Source organism: Cydia pomonella, chromosome 21, assembly GCF_033807575.1.
Source record: "Cydia pomonella isolate Wapato2018A chromosome 21, ilCydPomo1, whole genome shotgun sequence".
Lineage (NCBI taxonomy): Eukaryota > Metazoa > Arthropoda > Insecta > Lepidoptera > Tortricidae > Cydia > Cydia pomonella.
This window is the reverse complement of record NC_084723.1, coordinates 11,527,393-11,543,758: the sequence shown is the minus strand read 5'-3', so window position 1 is coordinate 11,543,758 and position 16,366 is coordinate 11,527,393. Positions and strand designations below refer to the sequence as shown.

Genomic DNA, 16,366 nt, shown 5'->3' with positions numbered 1-16,366 from the left:
ATAAAACCTTAACAAATTGTAACACCATAAGTGGCCTCTAATATATGAGTATGCATAAATTTACGATGGGAGAAATTTTTTGATAGACACGCCGAGAAATTTCGCAAAATATGTGCAATCTACTCTATACGTACCCAATGCAGAAATGCATTCCTTTGGGTTGGGTTTTAAAAAGCAATTTTCTAGACCGACGCCAAATTTATTAATGTGAGACGTTTCTCACCTGGCTGTTTATAAATTGTTTTCTGTACATGTTGGAACTACATTTCATTTTAAAACGTTACTGAATTGAATTGCAGGATTATTGTTTCGTGTTGAGTTGAAATATCATTTTCACCACACCGTGATGCACCGGCTCGTAAAAATTATCTTTATTTTTCAAAAATGGATGATAAAATTGCATTTGATCCACTAGCGTGCCAAAGTAATGTAATGCCAATTTTGAGTTGTTTCCTCATTTAAGCAGGGCTATTATTGTTATTTGAGAGAAATCCGTGGATTATATTGAAATAGTTTAATAAGTAAAGTACATGTTTACACGATGAGATCACAAAGAGAAGTAAGAATGACACTTATAAAACATGTGAATATACAAAATACAAATATCAAAAACCATGACAGTGTTCTTATTACAAATAATTACATAAAGGTTTAACACCCCCCCCGTAATATGAACACCCTGTATATATTCATAAGGTACATAAGTGTATAATTATAGACATATCAAAGTAAACTGTACACATAATAAAGTATAGCACATTAAAAAAAATCACCCTGTATATACATCTAACTATCACTAACTATACACACACTAATACCTACTATGTACACCTAAACCTAACCTAAACCTAAAGCATTTGTACACTTAAAATGTTTTATTTTAACCAAAGGTTTGGTTGAAATTTCGGCGACCATATCATTGGTAGGAATGAACCTGAGGTGCAGATTATGGTGTGATAGTGCTTCACGGATGAAGTGATGTTTGATGTCGATGTGCTTGGTGCGGGCGTGATACGTGCTATTATGTGCGAGTTTAAGGGAACTTTGATTGTCGGAATGGATGGTCATGGGATGAGTGATATTGAATACCTCCTGTATGAGCGTTTTTAGAATAGAATAGAATAGAATAGAATATTTTTTTTATTCGTAGACACAAACAAGACACATTAAATTACACATAGACATACAATATAACAAATTACATGATATAACAAAAACAAAGGAAGTATAAAGTGCCACGAAATGGCCTCATCTCAGCATGTTGCTGGTGGCTTCCAGCGCTGATCTTCCGATGAGACCATCAAGTGAGAAAAATCACGAAAGGTAACAGACAAGAAGGAAAAAGACAAAATAATATAGAGTGAACAAATTGAAAAATAGATAAAAGATAACGACTAAATTAAGTAAAGATTATTTTTATATCAAGCATCGTAAACATAACACTGTATCGGTCCGGTCCAACCATACCTTGGCTGAACATTACAGCTGCATACGCAACAAGCGCCAACGGTAGCTACACGAACTAAAAGGCAATGACAGACCAGACCAACATCCAAAGAGCATATAATCACTACGTTTTAAGAGACGGGACTTCCATACTAGCGAGTGGACTCAGTTTGTTTTGCAAATCATTACCAAAATCTACGACAAAGAACTGTCAAGGAACCATAATACCAACATAACCGATTTAAATAGTGTAGTACGCTACACGCTTGCGATTCTTATCGATATCGATAAAATGGGGAGGGTTGAAACATAGGCTCCTGTCTACAAATTTTGTACTCGAAATCAGGTTAGCATCGAGTCCACATTTAAGTTGTATGTTATATAGTGGATAGTTCTTTGAGTGGACTAATATCTGGTCGGGCTTAATGTGGACCCGAATTATTTTAATACAGTTTTTTATTTTATTTAAAGCTTTATTTACAAAATGTTCTACACATACATGTTTCAATAAATGTTACTTTTCTATGGGAAGATGTATCGTCAGGTCTTCGTTCCCAACAAATTTGACCCACTGCCTGCATCTGAAAACATACAGCCTTGGACAAACATGACTTTATCTACAGTTTATATTCCAAGTATTTGCTAATGAGATGATCAACTGATTATTTAGCGCTAATATGCATCTATAAATCATGTTTTTCGGCATCCAGTTATCAACAACCCTTTATCAATGCTCTAACTTTTATGTATTTATATGTCTGTTAATTATGAAAACCGGTCTGACCTACCGGGCAGTGGCCCTGCCTATGAGGCCGATGGTTCCGGGTTCGGATCCTGGTACGGGCATTTATTTGTGTGATGCGTATTTGTTCCTGAGTCATGTGTGTTTTCTATGTATATATCGTTGTCTAAGGTACCCACAACACATGTCTTATTGAGCTTCCTGTGGGATTAAGTCAGTTTGTGTAATAATGTCGTATAATATTTTTTATTGATCACAAAAAGAGAGATTAATTTACTTACATTTCAGATTAATATATTAAATAATTACTATATAAAAAAAATGTCAAATAATGACCATTAATGTATAGATGATAGATAATTTTCTACTGAAAATCTTCGACGAATTAATTTTGTGTCATATTGCATGCAAGTTCTCAGGAAATTTCACATATTTTATTTAATTACTTACACTGATATACAAATAAACATACAATTATCGATAGTTTTAGTACATCCCTAGTTCACAACTAAAAATAATATAAAATATCAAATTTTCGATGTGTTTAAAGCCTGCTGCACCAAAATAAGGTCAAAAGTATCTAAAGCAATACGTACCTGTCTTTATCCAAGGGAAATTTCACCATAAAATCCCTTTTTTCGTGTTTTCTCGAGTGGCTCGCTTGCCACATATTTCACACTTTGTAAACCGTTTTCTCGGTGGCATTGTAACAAAGTCGCTCTTTACTCTGATCACGGTTCACAATTTTCGATATTTTCACTAAATAATAAAGAAATTGCACGAAATACCCGAACAAAACATTGAAGCCTTCATAACAAACAAAACAATTAGGCTGACAGTTGACTTGATGTAAACTTGACAGAATAAATAGCACTGACGTTTTATTTTTCTTCGTTGGCAAAGATTTGCGAAACAAGTTCCATACAAAACTTATTTTGTTTCTAGTTGCGTCAGCCTGCCAACATCGAGCGTCCATTTTATCAATTTACAAGATTTTTATATTATGAAAACAGCATCAGAGGAAGACGAATACTAACATAATAATACTCAAACATGTATGGCATAACAGGAGTGGTGAACTATTGCTCTGCAGAAGGAACAAAAAACTTGTGGTAAGCGTAAGTAAAAGCGTACAAACTACAGGCAGCTAGTATCAAGTCTGTAGGCTTCCTGGTTAAGTTGGTGATTAAGTAAATACTGTTTCAACTTTGACTTAAAACTATGAATACTTTGCAGGTTTCTCAAGGGGGGAGGGATGTTATTCCGGACCTTCGACGCGGCGTAGCGAAAACTTCCCCGAAAAGCAGCTGAGGCATGGCGCGGCGTTAACAGTTGAATCCCACAGTTACGGCGTTCGCGAAGCTTAATACAACATAGCTTATTGAAGAGATATGGGGGGGTTTTATACTTCATTACACCAAAGAGCAGACAAGCCAAGTGAAGTTTACGACGGTGTTGCATTTTAAGGATATTATGGCTATTCAGAAATGGAGTCACATGAGCTCTCAACGGAATATTAAAACAAAAACGAGCACAGGCATTTTGAACACGTTGAATGAGCCTTTTTGTTTTAGCAAGAAGCCGAGGCCCAAACACTACATCCACATAATTCAGCTTTGATAGGACAAGTGACTCAACTAGTTGACATCGCAGGTTTTCGCTTAAATATGGCCGAATTGTATATAAAACCTTAAGCTTATAAAAACAACTTCTAATAGCCGCAGCAATATGCTTCTCATAACGTAGTCCGCAATCCATTATGAGACCCAAATTACGCGCTTCATACACCCTCTCGACCGGTGTGTTCATCAACTCAACATCCGCTGTAATACTGACACCAGACAGTTGTTGCCTGCTGCCAAACACAAGGTATTTAGTTTTGTTTGGATTAAGCAGCAGGCAGTTTTCTGTGGCCCATGATGCTATTGTGGTGAGATCTTGATTTAATTTATCTATTGCACTGTCAATATCGGCTGGCTTACATGATATATATACTTGTATGTCGTCTGCATATATGTGGTATTTGCAATGCGTGATGTGAGACCTTATATCTGCAGAGTATAATATGAACAGGAGCGGACCGATTACCGATCCCTGAGGAACTCCTCTTGTCAGTTGAACCTTTTCAGAATAATGTGAAGAACCGTCACTACAACACACTTTAACAATTTGTGATCGATTATGTAAATAGCTTTCAAACCACTTTACAGTTTTATAATCAAAACCATAATAGCTCAATTTGGATAGGAGCAGGTTTATATTCAAACAATCGAAAGCCCTAGAGAAGTCAAGGAGGACTAAAAGAGTGCACATACCTTTGTCTTGAGCATCCAAGATGTTATCAGAGACATCGAGTAAAGCAGTCATAGTGCTACGTCCTTTCCGAAAACCTGATTGGACATCCGGTAGAATATTGTTGTTTTCTAAGTAGGCAGTTAGCTGTGTGCATACAACTTTTTCCATTATTTTGGATAGACAAGGTAGTATACTTATAGGCCTAAGGTCTGTGAGCATGGACGGGTTCGATACCTTAGGCAGAGGATTGACTACTGCTAATTTCCAGATATCCGGAAAGGTGGATGTAAGAATGGAGGTATTTATTACGCTTGTAATAAAATCAATTGTGTATGGAAAGGTTAAAATAAGCATGTTTAGATTTATTCCATCAATACCCTCAGCATTAGATTTTATGCATTTAATTACTTTAATTATTTGATTAGAACTAATAGTATCTAGGTGGAAAACAGAGTCATTGAACTTGTGAAACTCAAAATAGGTCAACTGTGATATAGTGACACCTGAAGTTCCTGGTAGATCTAGGAAGTGTTTGTTCAAGGTATCAGGATTATTAAATATAATAGGTAATTCATTATTCTTTCTAGGCAACACTGTATTTTTTAAGTTTTTCCATAAAGTTTTGGGTTCATTAATTTTATTATTTATATTATGTTTGAAATATGCTACCTTTTCAAAATACAGAGCTTTATTTACTATAGACTTAAGGTCTTTGTAGTATTGTTTTTTGACATCACTCTGGTTTTTGTGAAAATCTGCCGCAGCACTGTCACGCAACCTCATCATGAATTTGACGGTGTCAGTAATCCAGGGGTATGATTGAGCTTTAATCACGGTTGTCTTGAGAGGGGCATGTACATTAAATAGATTAATAACTTGTTGATTAAAGGCTGTTACCATGTCATTGACATTTCCAAGGTTTGTTATCAAGTTCCACCTCACGCTCCGCAAGTCCACATCTAGAACTTTGTCGCAGATATTTTTAAAAGGCCTGTACGTAACGTGGTAAGGCTTTACTTTCTCGCGCTTAACATTGAAATTGCAGACAACAAGGCAATGACCATACAGGGAACCCACGTGATCAATTGCTGTACTGTTAGCCTGCATGTCCGTACAGACAACATCGATGAGTGTCTGGCTGGTATCAGTGAAATGCGTAGGCTGAGACACTAATTGTGTTAAACCAAAACAAGTTATAAAATTATTAAATTGTGTAGTTTTTGTGTCGCCGCTATTCAGTAAATTTATATTAAAATCACCTAGTAAAACTAAGTTATCGTAGCTGCGCATTGAACTAATTGAGTCACTTACAGCATCTAAAAACAGTTGAACATCCATCCAGGGTGGACGGTATGCCGTACCAATTGCCAGCTTCCTTCCGTTGAGAACAAAAGTGATCCACATCTGCTCCACTAGCTTATGCAACGGGTCAACGGGATGAGGCCAGGTCCGAGCGTTGAGGTGTCGCTTGATATAAAATCCTACGCCTCCACCTCGCGACCGGTCGCCCTGCGGTCTAGGAATATGCCGGAAATTGTATCCAGGAAGTGTTGGTGCCCGACCTTCTTCACCCGCCCTTAACCATGATTCGTTGATCGCCAGCACATCAACATCTTGCCGAGCAGTAGCCGCTATAAAATTGTCATGATTTGTTCCAAGAGAACCTGCATTGTACAAACCAATTCTTAGTGTTTTATTTACGAGTACTATAATAGCTATATATACCAGACCACCCGACAGTTGATACTACACTGACAGAACTAAGTATAATAATAACATTATTAAGAGAACCAGATTGACATATTAATAAGTAGCATAGTCTGCAGATTATAAACGACTTATATATCATATACCAACAAGAATTATCTAAAAAGAATAAACATACATTGGAGTGCCATAGTGGAGATACGAAACAAGAAAAAAATAAACTAGTAAAAGTTAAACTACACACGGCCACCCAGACCTCAGACGGAACTTGCTCCAAAAACACGCACCAAGTCAGCTTCAGAGCGAATGGGGAAAGCCGATTTTCCTTCACCTTGTCGGGCATAAATTCTGCCTCGCCTTGTCCACGAGAACCTCCACTGCTGCTGCCTACACAGCTCACGAACTTTGTGGAACAACTGGCGGTTCGTGCGTGTCAGGCGCTCATTGACAAAGACGCGACGCGGGGGGCCCGGCTGGTTCTCATCGGAGAAGGTGAAATTTCGCCGCACCCGGGCGGCCTGCAGCAGTTCGTCCCGCAGCTGTCGCCGCGCCAGCCTAACGACGACGCGACGCGGCCGACCTCCGGCCTCAGTATTGGCCCCTTCCTCGCCCCGATCCACCGCACCGACTCGCTCGGCGAACACGACGTCACGCTGCTCCAAGGTGACACCTAACTTGGCCGCGAGAACGGTGATGGTGTGGACCACGTTCTCACCCTTCGTCTCTGGAACGTGGCCAATGTCGAGGTCGGAGAGCAACGCGTCTTGGTCGCGGTCGTTCAGCTCCAGCTGAAGGCGTGCCACCGTCTGCTGCAGCTCCACCGTTGCTCCCGACGGCGAACTGTCTTCTGGCCCGCCGTCGATGGGTACCACGGGCCGCTCCTCCAAGCGCCTGACCTTCTCCTCCAGGACAACCAGACGGCCAGTGAGACCACTGAGTAGATCGTTGAAGCGCTGCACCTCCTGGCGCAGGCCCACAACTTCGTCGTGCACAGAGCCGAAGTCCGCGCGAAGCAAGCGCAGCTGTTCGGCGATGTCAAGCTGTTGATCCAACGGCGCATCGTCCTCGACGGCCCCACCCGGCTTCACCGGCGTATTGTCGGAGTTGTCACGCCGGGGGGTCGTCGCTTTGCACGCCGGGCATGCCCAAGTACTCGCGACGCGCGCATTTTGACCCATGCCCACACAAGCTTTATGGTAAGATAAGCCGCAGCCGCACTTAGCGACACCTGTCGCCCCTAGAGGTTTACCACAAGCAGCGGCGCAGACAACCATTTTGATCACTATGGATTATACTCGCAAGAAGTTCCTACGGGAGCCACTAGATGGCGCAAATATTAAAACTGTCAATATAATTTATATAAAATTATAAAGTTCGGATTCGGACAGAGGTAGTGTTATTAAAAAGTTTGTAAGTGTATGCCGTATTACAGATTGTATTTATTTACGAATGAAAATAAAAGTTAAGTGAATAAACTGTTTGTATTTGTCAATTAGCACCTACCCACCACACGCAAAAAGTCACATAGTGATACACAGTAAATAGTCGCTATCAATTTTATTGCACTATCACAAGCGCGCGCTAGTTGCGCACACTTACACAGCTTAGATGAACACAGATACACACTCAGACTACTGCGGATGCAGGCAAATCTCACTATTACTATTTTAATCAAAGGAAGGACCGCGAGCGTGACAGTGTGTGTTACCGTCCGTGACGTAACTCCAAACCTCCTTTTTAGGTAAATGGCCTCCTTGCAGGCTTCAGCTAAAGCCATGTACTCAGCTTCTGTTGTTGAAAGGGCGACTGTACGTTGCTTGCGAGCTTCCCAAGAGATTTGCCCTCCACTCACCAGAAAGACATATCCTGTATAGGATCTTCGGTCAATAACGCTGTTTCCGAAGTCAGCATCCGAATATCCCACGACGTTGTTGTAGCCATTATGAGTGTAAGTTAACCTCATGTCCTTGGTACCTTTGAGGTATCTGAGAACTCTTTTTGCGGCTAAAATCGAAGTTCACAATTTACGGGCATCCTTCACTGTTATTTTTATTACGAATTCATTGTAGTAAAAGAGAAAGACCTTTTTCGAATTTCTGTTTGTGAGGTAGGCCCCCTGGTAGCATTGACTTTTAAATGATGATTTTGAATGATAAATATTATCTAATATCGTTCATTTTGACTTTATTTGTAATATTTGCCGTTCGGGTTTTCCTCGCGTTGGTGTACTGAAAAATGTTGTTTCACTTGGTGGCAAACTTTCCTTCGTAACGCTCAAAATTCTAGGTTTCGAATCTTGGAATCATTCGCTTGCTCAGGTATCAATATTAGCACAATGGGTTAAATGAGAACTTTGTCACCTTGTAAGGACCACACTAGCGTCTCCCCAGCGTCAGCGTCTAGTCAACTCTTATGGCTGCTGCTCGACGCAACGTTGGCGCAACTGCGCACCGACGCCATTTTCCATAGCGCTGACTAGACGCCGACGCTCAAAAGATGCTACAAGTATGGGGTTGCCATTTAATAAATTGGTAGGTAACTATTTGCATCATCATCATCTACTGCATCTAAATAGGTTTAGCAGTTTAAGCATGAAGGGGTAACAGACACAGAGTTGCTTTCGTATTTTATAATTAATAATATTATCAGGGGTTTTATCCTATTTTTATGTAGGCTTGGCTGTATTTCACGTATATATATTTTGAGTATGTAACTTCGTAATATATGACTCTAATATGAATTTGGAGCGATTAATTACGTCGTGTCAAGAGCATGTGTGAATATGATGTATTTATTTCATAACAATTCACCAGCCTATTGTATGGTACAGAATATTGTCTTCTTACGATGCGAGTCAGGCCAATTAGAACATACATTGTGATATTTATTTATACAAGGAATTCCAACAGCTATAAAAGATACAATAGTAACGAAATTCAATTAGGTAACTAACCTATCGTGTTTAGTTAGCTGTTTCACAATGTCCAAGTAAAGTGTTGGAGAGCTAATTAACAAATAAATTAACCGTCAGATAAAACTTCCTGCAAATCTTAGCACTTTATCTACCAGTTAAGCTTATTTGAAGATTGTGAAACGCCAACGATGACTTTATTCGTCAGATATGTGGCAAGTAGCTTATCCAGTACTTTAGTAGGCCGTAAGTAAATATCTCCTACGCGCATGTAACTCCAGTGGAGTTACATGCGCGTTGCCGACCCTACATAGGCGTTCGTAATAACATATTTTAAGAATTAAGTTCTTAAACCATACTTCATGTGATAACAGTTGGAAGGCGTTAGAACTATTTGGAAAATATTTGGTTCTCCTACAAAAAAAAACCGGCCTTTTATTTCTAACATAATGTTTTTTTATGGTAGAGGAGGCAAACGAGCAGACGGATCACCTGATGGTAAGCGATTACCGCTGCCCATGGACACCATGCGTTGGCGGCCTTTAAGATGGGAGTACGCTCTTTTCTTGAAGGTTTGAAAGTCGTATCGGTTGGTTCATTGATGGCTACGTTACCGTAAACCAGGTATTATCTCGTAGAAAGTTAAGGTTATAGTACATTACGATACAAGTGCGAAAAATAGGAAATTCGAAACGAGTGGTGATAAATTAAAACACGACCGAAGGGAGTGTTTTAAATCGACACGAGTTGCGAATTACCTATTCGCACATGTATCGTACAACGTTTTACAGTACATATGGCCCTTTAAATGTTCGACACAGTAACGTAATATGCTACTTCTCGCACTAGTGCTATAAAGTAGCCCCATATGTACTGTAAAGTAATTTTTAAACCACTTTTTACACACGGCACTAGGTAAAAATGCATCACCTCATTTCTTCGCAGAAGTACCTTTTAAATTGCCTCGCCACAAGCCATATTGTGAGCTTACTGTGGGACTCAATTTGTGTAATAATGTCCTATAATATTTTTTTATTTTTTTTATTTTTTTATTTCTTCGCAGAAGTACCTTTTAAATTGCTCCATGTCTTAACCCTCGTCATTTTTAATTGGTTTCAAGGGTACTTTACACATGCGCCTGAACAACCGTGACGCGGTGGTGTTTGCCCCGGGTCTCTATCGTTTCCCATAAAGTTTTAAGTCATGAAACCGTGTCCGCATTTTCGTTACTCATAATTTAGTTTTTCTCGGAAACGCGTAACTTTTCAGGATTGCCATAAAACAAACCTAAACTAACCTATCTTAACGTTAACGGTTTCAGAATTATGATTAATGATAATCTGACAATCATTACATTATGACTTTCAATAATTATGTCAAACAAAGGGATTTGGTCCGGATTGGCCCCACACAAGCGTCGGCGTCTACTCTTTGGCTGCTGCTCGACGCAACGTTGGCGCAACTGCGCATTCATGCCGTTTCCATAGCGTTGACTACACGTGGCTGCTGCTCGACGTAACGTTGGCGCAACTGCGCATTCATGCCGTTTCCATAGCGTTGACTACACGTGGCTGCTGCTCGACGTAACGTTGGCGCAACTGCGCATTCATGCCGTTTCCATAGTGTTGACTACACGCCTACGCTCAAAAAGAATTTAAATGCTCATACGCGTAGAATTTACATGTTCATACGCGTAGAATTTACATGTTCATACGCGTAGAATTTACATGTTCATACGCGTAGAATTTACATGTTCATGCGCATGCGACCAACGGGCTGATGATTTTTTTAATTCACAATAGCATCTAAACTATCATCTGACAAATTATTAAACGGGGGGCTATGACTAAATATTTTTTTACGTGTTTCTGTGACTGGCTGACTGCCACTTCTCAACCCACCAATGGAGCGGCAGCTGACGTTCATGAGGGTTCATTAAACATAGACGTTAACCACTATACGAGTTATTGCCCGGGGGGCGATTGGTCATGGAAATCAGTACCCCTAGTGTAAATAAATTCGATTTCGAAACGTGACGTACGCGTTTGCGTTTAGTCTCATTTTGTATTGGATTTAGAAAGAGCGCGCCAAGCGGGACGTTTTGGAAACTCAAAATCCTATACAAAATGAGACTTAACGCAAACGCGTTCGTCACGTTATGATGTCGATCAAATTTACACTAGGGGTACTGTTCCTGGCTCGCGGTCTATTATAAATGTTTGCATTTGTTTAAAACATGGATGCCGCGCCCTTCGGACGGACGCCTCGCTGTTTGCCGCCGTTCGAGCGTCTACAGTGTATTCTCTTAGGGCACTCCCGTGCCTTGTACAGTTTTTACCCTACCATATAATTTATATTTCTGCTTCACACTGTTATAGGTATTGTCAATGCGGATAAATCCGTCTGCGGAATATTCCGTACAAGAGAGTATTTTTTCGTATTTCAACCGTAGAAAATGGGACCCAAGAGCAATCGCCGCTTTGTCGATGAAGTTATCAAGCGTATACTTTAATTTAATAAGTTTTTGGTACAAGCTTTTATCGCTGACTATACTTTTATGTCCACAGGCAATAATCATCAAAACAATTCTAAAAACTCCAAACACAAATTAGGTTGCTTTGTTTTATCACAGAGTTCATATGGCAACCTCCTGCCTCCATCATCAGATCAGCTCGATGGTACCATAACATTACATTGTTACCCGAGTTACATATGTATGCAAATTTTCAGCTTCCTCGGAAACCTAGAAGTGTGTCTTTAACTTCAATATCAATCAATCAATTAATATAATTTATTGCACTTGCAAGATTTGATTACATATCCACACACAGACAACATTTTTTTTTTATCCTAAGAATCGTAATAAAAAATTTTTATCTATAAGATCGCTTCCAGATTCATCATACATATTCTATCAAAACGCTCATGAAACGCAAAGCGAACGAATAGAAAAGCTTCAGATTTCATTTTAAATTTCACTTGCATTTTTGTGGTCCGTTCAAAGGACTTTATGTATTGCATGAACGCTTTTGCACGTACATCATGTTCGTCTCAGATTAAATTGTATTTTCAAATGCGTTTGGAATTTAAAATAGACTAACTGTCATAGACTCCTCATTACTAATACTTCGCTCACGATTTAATTTCATTTGAGCTTTCATCTATAATCATAATTCGCGCGTTAAATGATGGTCCCTATGACAGTTCATTTTTACGCAGCTGTACGTATTTAAGATGTTTGTAGATATTTTTAATACGTCATAAATGGTACGGAACCCCTCATGGGCGAGTCCGACTCGCACTTGGCCGCTTTTTCTACTGGCGGAAATTGCTCGACTTGGCAGACTATAATTACGAAACGAATTACGCTTACCAAAACAAGATAAAATAGTTCACAGCAATAGAAAAATCGTGGCTCTGTTAATTGTAGAGCTCACCAACCCCGTAACCATGAAACTTAGAAAAAAAGCGGCCAAGTGCGAGTCGGACTCGCCCATGAAGGGTTTCGTACCATTTATGACGTATTAAAAAAACTACTTACTAGATCTCTTTCAAACCAATTTTCGGTGAAAGTTTGCATAGCAATGTATATCATATATATATTTTTGATTTTTTATTCTGTTATTTTAGAAGTTACAGGGGGGGGGGGACACACATTTTACCACTTTTGCAGTGTCTATCGCGCAAACTATTCAGTTTAGAAAAAAATTATATTAGAAACCTCAATATCATTTTTGAAGACCTATCATAGATACCCCACACGTATGGGTTTGATGAAAAAAGATTTTTTGAGTTTCAGTTCTAAGTATGGGGAGCCCCCAAAATTTATTGTTTTTTTTTTCTATTTTTGTGTAAAAATCTTAATGCGGTTCATAGAATACATCTACTTACCAAGTTTGAACAGTATAGCTCTTATAGTTTCGGAAAAAGTGGCTGTGACATAATCGGACAGACAGACGGACATGACGAATCTATAAGGGTTCCGTTTTTTGCCATTTGGCTACGGAACCCTAAAAAGGGGCGAATTTAAAATAACAAAAGTGCCTGGTCCCTTTTTCTACTGACAAATTTGCTTGGCCAGCTATAAAATGCGTTATCTAATTGGTACGTGGTCTGTGGAATAAACACAGCTCCCATATTTGCAAATATGAATGAATTCAAAGCATGTCATGTAGCTGAATGCATAAACGACGATGTGCAATTTCCTCGAGAACTCACACGCATATTTAGGTGTTGGTACTCTGGCCAGAGAAATAGTGTGCGTTGGGGTGACGTGATGTCCGACGAGTACGGACTCGAGTGCGGGGTGAGGCAGGGGGGGTTGACCTCACCCAAGCTGTTCAATTTGTATATGGATGCCCTGATCGGTGAGCTCAGCAGTACTCATGTTGGTTGTCATATAGATAGGGTGTGCTTTAATAATATAAGTTATGCCGATGACATGGTACTGTTGAGCCCATCGATCGGTGGTATAAGAATACTAATTGAGAAGTGCGAGTCTTATGCCCAAAAACATAACTTACGATATAATGTCGCGAAAAGTGAGTACATGGTTTTTAAGGCGGGGAGCAAGTGCCCATCATACGTCCCACCCATTCGCTTGAATGGCGTACAACTGAGGAGGGTTTATTCCTTTAAGTATCTTGGGTACTTGGTCACCGACGATATGCGTGACGACGCAGACATCGAACGCGAGCGTAGGGCATTAGCTATTAGGGCTAATATGGTCGCCCGTAGGTTCAGCAGGTGTACAGCGCAAGTTAAAATAACACTTTTTCGAGCGTATTTTACTTCGCTGTACGCCTGCAGCCTGTGGACGAGATACACGCAGCGTTCTATGAATGCCATGCGTGTACAGTACAATGACGCGTTCAGGGTACTGTTGCGGCTGCCGCGATACTGCAGTGCGTCGGGCATGTTCGCCGACGCGCATGTGGACGGTTTCCACGCGACGATGCGCAAGCGCTGCGCCGCGACGCTCCGAAGGGTGCGCGACAGCCGCCACAGTCTCCTGGCCGTCGTGGCAGGGAGATGGGACAGTGCATTAATTAGGCACTGGACCTCCCAACATCTTAGTTTAGGTACTAACATAGTAATTTAAGTATATTTGAACTAACAAAATATGGATTGTGTCGTCCGAAATAAATGATTTTTATTTTTATTTTTATTTTATTTATAAACATAAAGATACATTTTTGCCGCTACTTCTGTGAAGTAAAATGTTTTAATTTTTGAATTCAAAAATTATTTATCCGTTTTATACTTAAAAGTTACATATTAAGCAGTTATTACGAAAGTATGAGGTGTCACTTTGCAGTGACAAAGTGTGTAGTATCATCATAAACCTCATACGATGATTATTGTGGCAATTCCATATTTTGTCTCATTACAGTCGATGCGGAATCAGGGTACACGTACAATGTAATTAGAAAATTGTAATCACTAGCCCTCAACTTGAGGTACGTCAAGTTTAAAAATATGGGTACACACAAGTTGCTCAAAAATATGTCCCATAGCTCTTATATCGGCGAATTAAGATCTATGGTTGAGGAACCACTTATGCACTTTCGTCTTAATTACTGTTTACGAGTATGACTATTTGCATACTTCCTTTCAAGTCTTCCAACGCCATTTTCTTGCGTTACAATTTTGATTGATTAATTGATGGATTCACGAGCACACCTCAAGTTCAAACTAAGAGCGTTTTTCCCTTGCTTGTGTATTTATCAAACCTACATAATATTGTGTTACGTTACAGTGGAACCTCGATAACACGAACCTGGATGAGACGAAATCTTTGTTAATACGAAATGAAATGCTATTTCCTTCCATTCAAAGCCCTTGTCTGTGTCTCTGTGAACCCAGCATATCAAATGCTTACATCTCACTGTTTTCTGTTCTCACTGTGTTTGTGTCTTGTTGTTGTGTTCTGAGAGTTCTAATAGCATTCGCAATAGTTCTATTTCTATAGTTCTAGATATTTTTTTTTTTATTTTGCTCATTTACGGTATCTTTTATTTTGTTGTGTACAACAAAGTATTTTATTATTATTATTCATTTCTACCTCCATAAAAAATCTCTATAACTCGAAAATAATGAAGAATTGCTTTATTACCTTCATATCATATGACATACTTATTAATATTACACCAATGATATGTAAAAATTTAATTTTATGAATATGGAATATCTCAAAGTTATCTATTAACAAATCTATGAAACAATAAAATAACATTAAGACTGTGTTTAGCGCGTTTCTTGTATAATTTACGCATATTTCATTAGTAACTCTATAGTTTTTATGACAAATATGTTAGAACATGTCTTCGTAAACTGAAAGAAACTTATTTAATAGGTAACCGCATAAACGCACATGTAACAAGTTTAAAAGTTTGAATAAAATATAAACAGCTTTTGTTCCTGTGCGTGATGTGGCATGTGGCGTGATGCCGTCACATTCTTTTCGACTTTCCTACTAAATGATCTAAATTGTATGAGTGCTTAATCTTCAGACAAATATATATCTTCATATTCCATCAGTCACGTCTCGTCAGTCCTTTTATGCCCAGGGAGCCTACCGCGAAAACCGAAATTCGCAAATTGCGGGGATCTTTCTCTTTTACTCTCACTAAAACGTAATTAGAGTGACAGAGAAAAATGCCCGCAATTGACGAATTTCGATTTTCCCGGTAGCCGCCCAGATCCTTTGTCCGTCCGTCCTGGCCTAGTCGGTAGTGACCCTGTCTATGAAGCCGATGGTCCAGGGTTCGAATCCCGGTAAGGGCATTAATTTGTGTGACGAACACAGATATTTGTTCCTGAGTCATGGGTGTTTTATATGTCTGTATTTGTCTATATATAAGTATATATATTGAGATATATATCGGCGTCTATTACCCATAGTACAAGGTATGTTTAGTTTGGGGCTAGGTTGATCTGTGTAAGATGTCCCCTAATATTTATTATCTATTATTAAATTATTATATATATAAAAAAAATCGATACAAACCTCTGTAAATCGATACCCTCTGTACGAGTAGAATGAAAACTAACATGAACTTTTCGCGTTCCCCTTTACAGTAGGTTTATCGAGGTTCTACTGTAATATTATGGCTCCTATACATCTTATAAGCATTGTTCGAATTAGGCCGAAAATAATACAAATAAACTACAGCAAAACTTGTTTTTAAGCTCTTACATATGAATAGCCAGTCGGCTAGAGACAAATATGTACAACAGTAAGATGATCTAATGGTATCTGTATC

General features: G+C 39.2%; 1 protein-coding gene across 1 annotated transcript; it reads right to left on the bottom strand.

The window, feature by feature from the left end:
• Positions 1–6,447: 6,447 nt before the first annotated feature.
• LOC133529901 (uncharacterized) lies at positions 6,448–7,464 on the bottom strand. The gene has a single exon (XM_061867703.1). It carries the CDS (start codon positions 7,462–7,464, stop codon positions 6,448–6,450), a length of 1,017 nt encoding a protein of 338 aa, XP_061723687.1.
• Between the last annotated feature and the right edge of the window lie 8,902 nt (positions 7,465–16,366).